The sequence below is a fragment of the Siphateles boraxobius genome, unplaced genomic scaffold (genome assembly GCF_051911475.1).
Source record: "Siphateles boraxobius isolate OS27281-9 unplaced genomic scaffold, OSU_SipBor_1 1, whole genome shotgun sequence".
NCBI classification, from domain to species: Eukaryota; Metazoa; Chordata; class Actinopteri; order Cypriniformes; family Leuciscidae; genus Siphateles; species Siphateles boraxobius.
The window spans coordinates 11010455-11022500 of NW_027508699.1; the positions used below are offsets into that span (position 1 = coordinate 11010455).

The window sequence follows — 12046 nt, forward strand, 5'->3', positions numbered from 1 at the left end:
AAACTCCCAAACCCATTTAAGGGTAAAAATTTTATTTGATGTTCAATAAATAAAAAATAGATGTAATTCAGACGAACAAATGATAAAGCTTGGGTTGCTGAATATTCAATCCCTTACTTCAAAATCACTTATTGACATGATTACAGATTATAACCTAGATAATCTGTTGTGTTTGATAGAAACCTGACTAAAACCAGACGATTACATTACTTTCAATGAGTCCACCCCCCAAGATTACTGTTATAAAAACGAGCCACGTCTGAAAGGAAAAGGGGGTGGTGTTGCTGTAATCTATAGTAATATCTTGAATTACTGAGAAGTCTAGTTTCAAATATAATAATTTTGAAGTGTTGGTGCTTAATGTAACACTATCTTGTGTAAATGATAAATTGTGCTTGACATTTGGTCTAGTTACTGTATACAGGGCACCAGGACACCATACAGACTTTATCAAAGAATTTTCTAATTTTTTACTGGAGTTAGTACTGGCTACAGATAAAGTCCTAAATGTTGGTGATATTAATATACATGTAGCTAACGAAAAAGACGCATTGGGATTGGCATTTAGAAAAAGTCTGAACTCTATTGGTGTCAGGACTAACTCATTGTCATAATCATACTTTAGATCGAATATTGTCACATGGAATCAATGTTGATGCTATTCAAATTCTGCAGCACAGCGATGACATCTCAGATCATTATCTAGTCTTTTGTATACTCCATTTAGCCAAGGTTGCAAAGCCGACTTTTTATTACAAATATGTTGGAACTATCACTTCTGCCACTAAAGATTGCTTTATTAATAATATTCCTGATCAGTTTCATCTCCTCAACATCCCATATAGCTTAGAAGAACTCGATATTGCGACAGTAACTTTTGACTCTCTCTTTTCTAGCACTTTAGATACAGTTGCCCCTTTGCGCTTAAAGAAGATTAAAGAAAATAGTCCAACGCCGTGGTACAATGAGCACACTCGGGCCCTTAAGTGAGCAGCCAGAAAAATGTGGCAACTGGAAGAAAACAAAACTAGACGTTTTTCAAATTTCGTGGAGAGAGAGCACGATTGCATACAGAAAGGCCTTAAAAACAGCTAGATCTGCTTATTTTTCGACTCTCTTAGAAGAAAACAAACAAAACCCTAGGTATTTGATACAGTGGCTAAGTGGCTTCTACTTCTAAAGTTTCCAAAAAGGAAACAGTAATAACTTTATAAACTTCTTTAATTACTTGATTGATAATATTAGAGAGAAAATTATAACTATGCAACCGTCTACAACAGTATCGCATCAGGCAGTGCATTGTAGTGTCCCTGAGGAAAAATTCCATTCATTCGTTGCTATAGGAGAAGAAGAATTGTCTAAACTCGTTAAATCATCTAAATCAACAACATGTATGTTAAACCCAATACCGACTAAGCTCCTGAAAGAAATGCTTCCAGAGGTAATAGATCCTCTTCTTAATATCATTAACTCATCTTTGTCACTAGGATATGTACCGAAAACTTTTAAGCAGGCTATTATTAAACAAACATTACATTGATCAAGACTTTCCAATGTCCCCTCTAATACATCAAAGTTGGTACAGTCTAATTTCCTTTAGAATTCCCATTAAACAGATCAACTTCCTGTTTGAATCTCTTTGTCACTAGACTGGTCCATTCCCACAACACACCAGGTACTTAACATTTCAATTCATCTTAATTACAAAACGAACTAACAATTTGAACTATGTTTTTATAAATCACATTTTCGCCGAAGGGGAATTTTAACTGGTTTTAATGTTTTAACCTTAAGCCAAATAACTAAGCCCGTGCACTGACTCAGTACAATGACAAATAAAGATCTTAAACCAAACCAATATAGTAATGTCCTTTTATTTATTGATCAAATGCAAATATGAATATATAAGAATTGTGTGGCTTAAATCCTGCCTATCACATTGATGTTTGTTTTGGATCATTGTCCTGATGGAAGATCCAAACATGGCCCATTTTTATATTTCTAGCAGAAGCCGTCAGGTTTTGATTTTTTATTTACATTTACATTTATTCATTTGGCTGACGCTTTTATCCAAAGCGACTTACAATTGCTATATATATGTCAGAGGTCGCACGCCTCTGGAGCAACTAGGGGTTAAGTGTCTTGCTCAGGGACACAATGGTGTCTCACAGTGGATTCGAGCCCGGGGTCTCTCACACCAAAGGCATGTGTCTTATCCATTGCGCCATCACCAACCCTGATCTATTATCTATTGACATTTTATCTATTGACATTTGATAGAATCCACGATGCCATGTATCTGAACAAGATACATGGCATCGTGGCATACATTTTTTTTGTTTAATCTGACACAGAACCCTGTCCCATTTGAAGTTCCATTCGTGTCTGACAACTGAATTTGCTGGAGTTTGTTTTAGGATGAGCGAGGATGATTTTTCTTGAAACCCTCCCAAACAACATGTGAAGTAGGGGTTGTTTGATTTTTTTTTTTTTTTTTGTAGGCTTCTGACCCCAAGACTCAACTAATCTTTGCAATTCTCCATCTGTGGCTCTTTAAGAGTCTTTGGCGACTCAAACTTTCCTCCTCACCGTGCATTAAGACAATATAGACACACGTCCTCTTCCTGACATTCGTAACATCTTTAGTTGATTGAAACTTCTTAATTATTGCCCTGGTGGTCAAAATGGGAATTTTCAATTCTTTAGCTATTTCTTATAGCTACTTTCTTTTTTGTAATGCTCAATCTTTTGATACACATCAGAACTATATTCTTTGGTTTTAATCATAGTGATGGATTATTAAGGGAATTTGGCCTTTGTGTTTCCTCATATTTAAACTCGTGTGAAACAAGAAGTCATAGCTAGAAATTTCATGTTCCTAGTCACCTTGGTGTGCTAAAAAAAGGTAAATATTAATGGGAATATACTTCAGAGATATTTTACTCGTAAAAAAAAATGCTAGGGGGGCCAATAGTTGTGGCCAACGTGTTTTAGAGAAAAACATTTATTTCACATTGTGACCCTTTTATTTTTTAAAAAGAATACAAATTAACATAATACTTAATTTAATCACAGTGGGGAAAAAATGGAGGAAGGCATTATAAAAATATTATTACAAATTTTTTCCACATTGTTTTTTTTGTATTGTTTTTTTTTGCATACAGACAGCAACATTGTCAAAACGATCCCCGTTCACAAGGATCCTTAAAAACTATTAAACACCTTTTAATTCTGCTGACAGTCCAGTAGTTGGCTTACCGATAGTCATCTCTGCAAATTTTGGGGGGAAAGTATTTCAACACTGGAAAAATTACACCCATCAACTCAAGGGCAGGTCTGTTTCATATTATGTGCAATAATGCAACAACAAAATACATCAAGCACTATTGATTTTAACGTAGAATGAATAGAAGCATGAATTCAGGGACAGTATGCAAGGAATATTCTATATCCGTAAATATTTTTTCTATTTTCTTCACTTTACTGGGTTTTATAATATAATTTTTCATTTATGACTATCTTGATTGCAACGTGTGATATTTAGCTTTAGTACAACTCTTGAGCTTTTTTCCAGTGTGAAAAGGCTTGTTGCTTAGTAACGCAATAAGGAGAAAAATTAAAATGTGTAAAAATGCACCTCTAAAGCCAATAAACTGGCCACAAAAATTTCCAGACCAACCTGTTCTGGACCTTTTGTTGTTACCACAGCCATAATATGGGCAAACAAAAAGCGAAGCTAAATTCTAATCCCAAGACAATTTCTTTCCAGATTTCCTTATTCATAAACAAGAAACCTAGTCTGTCCATAAATGACCCAAGTCATGGTATGAATCAAAAATCGAATCAAACCGAGGACACATTAACATTAAAGGGTTGATTGAGCAGCATATGGAGATTTGGATGATCTATTCATTCATATTACACACCTGTCAAGTCAGATTGAATGTTTGGACACAACATTCATAAATTGCAGGCATAATCAAGGCATATTTTAAGGATAAATATTTTCTCATGAATTTATTGGTTTGACTATATAATGCCCTGCCAAATGTAAAACACATTCTAGGGGACGCTTTACAGCCGCACTGTGGAGCTCTATTAATTGTAGAATAAAACTAGACAGAAGACTTTCGGCTCCAGTCATCTGTTTGACCTTAACGTTAGCTGTCACCAAACGCCTCATGCTGAGTTGTGAGTGCGTGTTTGTCAGATAGTGTATGTAGATAGTGTGTGCAGGTGTGGAATGTAACACTTTTAGGCATATGGGCCTTTGGAGTGGGTAATGATTCAATATCTTGCCTAAGGGAGAAGACTGAGTTTTATTTGGGCGCATATGCGCTGAAAAAGAACATACTGTAGGATCTCAAGGTCAGCAGAAAGGCCTGACGATCCGCTTGATGAATGTGAGCGCCTGAGCAGATAATGTGTTCCTGGCAAAAGGTCTCAGGCTACAAAAACACAAATTACCGAGCAGTAAGAAGATGTCTGATAGGCTGTGATAAAGGACTTAAACTTTGTGGCATTTTCTTCCATTGTGCCGATTAATGGTTCTAAAACAGGCACACTTGCATTGTTTGCGGTCAAAAATGACCACATTGGAAATTAATGGGAGACGAATTTAATCTATTGGAACTGTTTGTGTGGTACTGCGGCCAAACAAAATCTTACTAAAAGCTAATTTTTAGAGATATGAACCTCAAATTTGGAACACACCTTGTTTAGATTTATGGCTTTGATTTTCTCACAGTTTTTCGATTTTATTATGCGGATTGTACGTATTGGCAGCATTCACTACCATGATAGACTGCAATAATGAACTGAATTGCACTAGCTGGTAAAGAATGCCTATGCACTTTTGTCGCACCAAATGAATTACCACATCTCACCAGAAGATGCCGTCTCATAGTGTCCAATTTGCTTGCTTGTTTTCATTCACTTCTTCAAATGGACTATATACTGTAAGTGGAGTAATGTAGGGAATAGTGAATGAGAGTATTTTTCGGTGAGTCGTTGAATCATTCATTCAATACAATGTATATACTGTAAACTAAACATATTCGTTTAAAACAGTGATTTGTTGCAGCTTTTGCTTCACTTAGAACTGTTTTAGTTGGCAAAGCAAAAATAATACTGGCAATACTGAGTCTAAATGTTACTCTATTTTAATTCCTTGTGTATTGAACTGTTCTAAAGCAATATCACACTCACAATCATACTGTTGGTCTGAATATCACTGACAATTTTGCATTTCATGTAAACTAATCTTGTTTTAAGGATGTATATTTTTACTTAAAAAATAAAAATTATGGAAATGATTTTCTGTTTTTGGTTTGAGAGACTGTGAGGATAGATTTTCAAGGATGTTGTTGTAATTACTGGAGCACTAGACTGAAGTTTGTGCTTTTGGCTATTATTTTGTTTTAACGGCTCTAATTTCAAATTTCCTTTCTAAACGAAACCAATGTGTATGAACATTAAAGGGGTGCTTTTATGCTGCTATGCCCATCTATTTTAAAAATCGTTATAAAAACAAACCATGATTCTAAGAATCGTTTTTTCAAGAGCATTTCCTCTGTCGAGCCTTAAATGAGTTTGGTTAAGATGGATTTGGAAGCCCACGTGTTTTTGTTCTTTATTGAAACAAGATGCATTTGGCCATATCTAGCTTAGAAATTAAAATAAGGCATGTGTTGTTCTCTATTGATGTCCATCCCTAGAGAAATCTGCATGATTTCTTGCCATTTAAATGAGCAGGCTTGTAAGATCAATGTACAGTGCATGGTGTTTCTTTGTCAGTTATGGAATTAAAGCTGTCAGAATGATTTTGTTGTCACGTTTGACTTTATTTACACGTTGTTGATTACTCATAATGTGCCTCATTCTGTCCACAAATAAGTTTTTATATGAGCTAAGAGCTCTCACTTAATGAGTTATAAATTACCATAGGTTGCACAAAGCAATAATATGTTTATGGTTCAGTATGTTTGGGATTGTTATAGCTGACATGTGGCATCACTTTTCCATCACAAATTTTATAAAACACAAACTGCATTTTTGTTTGTTTCACTGGCCCATGCAACAGTGGTCTGACTTCATACTGAATTCTAGTAGTGTGAAAGCTAGTATACTGTGTTCCAGACTGGTAATTTGAATATAACATGCAAGTTTGGCAACCCACCAGATGTAAAATAAAACCGCTTTTATTACACCACTGATATGAGTGTTCATTTCATGTGTGGATATCAATTTAAACATAACTGAACAAAAAAAACTATTCCACGGCTGGGATCGTGTAGAGCCCTTTGAAGCGGCATTGAAGCTACATTTTGGACCTTCCCATTGGTTGCCATTGAAGTCCACTGTAAGGAGAAACATCCTGGAATGTTTTCTGGAAAGAAAGAAAGAAAGAAAGAAAGAAAGAAAGAAAGAAAGAAAGAAAGAAAGAAAGAAAGAAAGAAAGAAAGAAAGAAAGAAAGAAAGAAAGAAAGAAAGAAAGAAAGAAAGATCTTGGATGACATGGGGGTGAGTAAATTATCAGGAAATTTTTATTCTGAAGTGAACTAATCATTTAATCATAATCATGTGAACAGGAACTAAAGTTATGGTAACACTTTGTTTTGATGGTTCCCTTTTAGACATTCTGTTGACTATATCTTTGGACCTGTCAACTAACTCACAATAGAGTATTAGTTGAGTATTAGTAGCTTACACTTTATTTTGATGCTTCACAACAGACATTTTACTGACTATAAGTAACTACTAACAGTCTACTAATACTCTAATGGGAAGTAGTTGACATAGGTACAACATAATGTCTAAAGGAGACCATGGAAATAAAGTGTATTAAAGCTATTAGTGTTTCAGCCACTGGTGTTCATTTCAGCTGGAAACTACATGTATGTTTTTGAGTTTTGCAAAAATGGAGCCTGTTTTTCCAGTGATTTTGATATAGCCTATTTCATGTTTTCATGCTTTGTGTAAGGATTTTTTTTTTAAATACAAAATGGGAAAAAATCGATATACTTATGTAGGCTACAGCATCAACACTGGTGTGTGTGAAATAAGAGATATTTCGAAGTTAAAGTTCTTCCCCGAACACATTTCTGTAACATAAGGGAGCCATTACAGGCTTGTCAGCACATACGTACATGTAAATGTATAAGCTTGAACACTGCGGCACTTGGATGCAGTCGAGTATTGTAGTAGAAACCAAATTCCTTTTCTAAATAGGAAATACAATAACAACGGCATAGCTCTGGAAGGAAACGTGCCCTATGGAACGAAGACGGTTGAGTGACGGTTTGGCAGCGATGCGAAACTGTTTTTCTGAAAAAAGTCAACGATCAGAGTCTGGGCAGACACTTGCATTCTCTTGCATTTTATCAGGAGTGAAAACGGCAAGATATCAGGAATTACTCAAGACCGTATCACACATAAGCCCCTGAGGGACTCCTGAAGCTTTTGGGATGAGATGAGTATCTACACATGGTAGAGTAAATGTTGATACAGGGCTGACGGATAGAGTGGGGAAATGAAATAAATTACAACCAGAACATGTATTAATTTGTCTAGGGAAAAGCAGAGTGGGATCGAACTATTTATCCACTGATGTCCAGACAGAAAAGGCTCGGAAAATGAATTCCCTATAATTTTACTTCCACTCCAGCACTTTTTAAACAACAATTGTAAAATTATTATTTCATTTTTTTTAAACTTCTGTTCTCCGGTTCTTGTTCTTGTTCTTGGCTGCATCCGAAATCACATGCTCTCTTGAGTAGCCTACTTATTCTGAAAGTAATGACTTCATGACCTCTAACAAAAATATGTTTTAGTATTAATGTGAGTAGTATGAATGTAATCTGGACGTACTACGTTCACCATGTTGTTATTATCATGTGACCCAGCGTCTGATACGTCGCTTCACTGTCATTCATAAGCCCTGTCCCGTGGCCTCATAGTAGGCTAAAGCGGCCATCTTAATGCACACTTCAGAATCTCGCTGGAAGTTGTAGGTCATCTGGGGTCTATTTGACTCTTTTGAGTACTGAGTACTGTTAGTTCAGACATACTTCATTTGTCACATCCTGTTTTTCGCCTAATGGGAAGTATGCGATTTCGGATGCAGCCCTTGTGTTTTTTCAATGTTTATTAAAAAAAATGTCTTTATAAAGTATATTGTCAGCTTGCCAATTTGAGAGAAACCTGATTTTTTGTACTTGACTTGTCCTATTTCTTTAACAACAATTTGAGCTGACGAATTCCACCAGTTTGTGCAAAACCTGATGATCGTGTTATCCAGCATCATTTTAGAATGTTCCACATTTAATTCGATAAGAGACTTAGAAATACTGAAGAACTTAAAATATGTATTCTTATTCCTCTTAATATTTCATTGTTTTACATTTTTCAAAATCCTAAAACTTTTATCCCTATAGGATTGAATGGAGAAAATAAAGCCATATCAGTCAAATCAGACTTTTGGATCCAACTTTCTGTTTTTCATTTTTGCTTTTTGCATTATCGATAAAGCTGGCATGTCTCAACATACACCAGCCACTATTAAAAGGCTACATTATACAACCACAGCTGTTGGTGTATTATGTCAGGTAGAATAAGGCACACAAGAGTTATGGACACAAGAGATTTACTTGAGAACAGTCAATTTTACTCACTTACACTAAAAAATGCTTGGTTGTCTCAGCCCGTGTTTGGACGTGTAAGGACAAACCCAACCATTGAGCTTAAAATTTAATCAAAAAATATTAACCAACCATATTTTTCCATAATATGGGTAGAAACAACCCAGCATTTTTGTCAGAGTGTAGCTCCCAAACCCTTAGATGTAACTCAGTTGCATTTTCTTGCCAACACACTGTATTTCAACCTAATCAAGTTTATGGTGGAATGTGGATTAAAGTACTCATCATAATTCATTAAAAATTCATCACTCTGAAGATTGTATGTACCCTGACAGAACCGCCAAAAAAAAAGTAAATGATAAAAATAAAACAAATACATAGAGTTAGAATTAATAGTCCCGAAGCATTTCCCAGAAACAATTTCCATCAGTGAATTTATCTGTGGAAGATTTGGTTGAAACCTGCAAAGTAAATCACTTTTAGTCATGGATTGGTGCACAGTATCCATAACTCTCAACAGGTTGCATTAAAAAAGATGGGAACAAAGATTTATTTTGCATTAAATTGTGTTGTTATATAATATTAGAAGGTATGCAAGGTATTTTCTTTTTTTGGAGCTGTTAAAAAATGTTATGCAACTGTATCTCCAAATAAACCATATATAGCTACAGCCATAACTATTATTTTTTCTATGTATGATATATCCACCCTGACACAATAATCCGTATGTAACCAGTTATCTTCACATAGGTCTCAGTGATTATTCGACTTAATAGAAGATGATCTAAGACCAAATTCCAGGATATATCATCATTTATTAGTCATTCTAAATGAACAAATGCGTGAAAATATGAAACAACTGTTAAACTATATCAAAAGGCACAACAGAACTGAACTTCCAGGGCTGTGTCTTATTGGTGCGTCAGTGGCAGCATCAAACTTTGAAGATGCTTTTCTGCAGCAAGGACTGGAAAACTCATAAAGGGAAAAAAAGCTTCAGGAAAACAACATGCTGTGTGATCCGGACGAGCACTTGGAGCTTCCAGGACGGTGACCCAAATAGACAGCAATTTTAAGGTTTCAGAAGTTTAGTGTCCTGGCGTAGCCCAGTCACACCCAGTGTCCGGTTCCAATTGCGCATCTGTAAAACGACTTTTAAGAACTGCTCACAAACAGTCTCTGCGGAGACGCTGGAGAGCAAACAACTCCAATGTCAAAACATCTGACCAGGCTGTTAATACTACAAGGTAATCACGTTTATGATCAAGTAACTTTAGGAATAGACTCGTATAAATGGCTATCAACACTCTTAAAAACCCTCTGGAGCTCTTCGGTCATTTTTGACCGAAAATTTTTACATTGTTGTTTTTGTTTTTTTGTTGTTGTTTTTTCCTTCATCGGAATGGTACGAAACTTGGTAAAGGTTTTGGCATCTGCTATGTGAACACACACACACACACACACACAAACACACACACACACACACACACACACACACACACACACACACACACACACACACACACACACACACACACACACACACACACAAAAAAAAATCATAGACACGATTCAAACAGGTTAAATGGTCCTGAAAAAATAGTCACACTTGTGCTTCTTGCCGATTTTTCAAAAAATAACCGCATTGGTAACGAATGGGAGACGAATTTCGTCTAGTGGAAACTTTTGGTACTGCGGCCAAACAAAATCTTACTGACAGCTAATTTTTTGAGATATCAACCTCAAACACAACTTGTTTAGATTTATGGCTTTGATTTTCTCACTGTTTTAGAGTAAAACATGTTTTTGAATATATATTTCATGTAAAAATTGAAAATAGAATTTTTGCACATTTTTCATAACAATAAATGTAAAATGCTGTAACTTTTTTTTGTATTTCCTAAAAATACAAAATATTTAATAAAAACATTATCAAACTGAAATTAAGTAAATTAATTTCATTTAAATAAAAAAAAATATATTTAAACAATAAATCGTTGACACGCAAAAGGGAGTTTTTGCAGTGATGCCATTGAAGAACCATTTTTTGGTTCCCCAAAGCTCCTTTCAGTGAACAGTTACAGGTTCTTTTATTAGTGTGATCGACATTTTAAAAGGCCTAAAGAAGCCTTTCCCTCATAGAAGAGCCTTTTGTGTAATAGAAAGGTTCAACGGATGCTAAAAGTTGTTATGGAACGTTAAATGTCAAAGAACATTTATTTTAAAAAATGGTCATAGTGTCAGATTCTTTTTATTTATTTATTTTTATGCATGGTAGTAATGATTGATGATTGACAACACATCTCGACCTTGGCTCGGTGTTTTCTTCTTCTTGAGCTGAATGAGGAGTGCTCGAGTGGGCGTGCATGAGTTCTCGCTTTATAAACGCTGCGAATGGGCTTTAACACAGACCTCACTTGTTGAGTGATCTCTGTGAGAACAGTCTAACGCCAACCTGACACACCTAAAGATTCCATTTGATCGGCAAATGTCGACGGCAATGATGAAAGGATTTGTGTTGTTCATCTGCTTGTTCTTCACAGTTTTTCAGTCCATCACGTGCGAAGCGAACAGGATAGATGCGCGTAAAAAACACGAAAACGACGCGGGGCACCACAGCTCTTCCATAACAACAGGTAATAAAAATATAGCTAATCATTTTACCAGCAGCCAGCATTTAAACCATTTTAAAACAACAATTAATATTCATTTTAGTATAGTTAACGTTTACAATTGTATGTAGCCTAGCTAATTAAAATTATACTGAATTATAAAATAGGTAGCCTATAGCCTATATTTTAATTAAAAAGAATAAAAAATGTAATAATTTAACCGGCATCCTACTATTTAATATTCAATGTATTATAGTCTACTGCTAGTTATACTATAATGTATATAGTTATATGTATCCAAATATAATAAAAATATGAATAAAAAGATAAAATTTTAACCAGCAGCAGCATTTAAACCATGTTAAACCCACAATTAATATTTGATTTAGTATAGTTGATGTTTTAAAATGTATGTAGCCTAGTTAGAAAAATAATTATATTGAATTGTAAAATAGGAAGCCTATATTTTAATAAAAAAGAGTAAAAATATGATAATTTAACCGGCATCCAAAACCATGATTTAATATTCAATGCATTGTAGTCTAATGATAGTTATATACTATAATGTGTATAGTTGTATGTATCCAAATATTATAAAATGATATATTCAATTATAAGTATTTATATAATAATGTAAAAAAACTAAAACTAAAAATAGGTATAATTTAATTCAAATTAATCTAAATATAATTCATAATTATTTATAATAATTTATTAATTTAACCAGCAGCTATATATATATTATAATTTAATAATTTAATAATGAATTATAATAACTAATTCATGCTGTATGCA

General features: G+C 34.6%; 1 protein-coding gene across 1 annotated transcript in view; it reads left to right on the forward strand.

The window, feature by feature from the left end:
* The first annotated feature begins 11047 nt into the window (after positions 1–11047).
* Positions 11048–12046, forward strand: part of asip2b (agouti signaling protein, nonagouti homolog (mouse) 2b) — a 3684-nt gene continuing 2685 nt past the window's right edge. Inside the window, exon 1 of the mRNA XM_077217814.1 lies at positions 11048–11275. Coding sequence (XP_077073929.1) covers positions 11128–11275 — 148 coding nt within the window. The 5' untranslated portion in view covers positions 11048–11127. The remainder of the gene's footprint in view (positions 11276–12046) is intronic.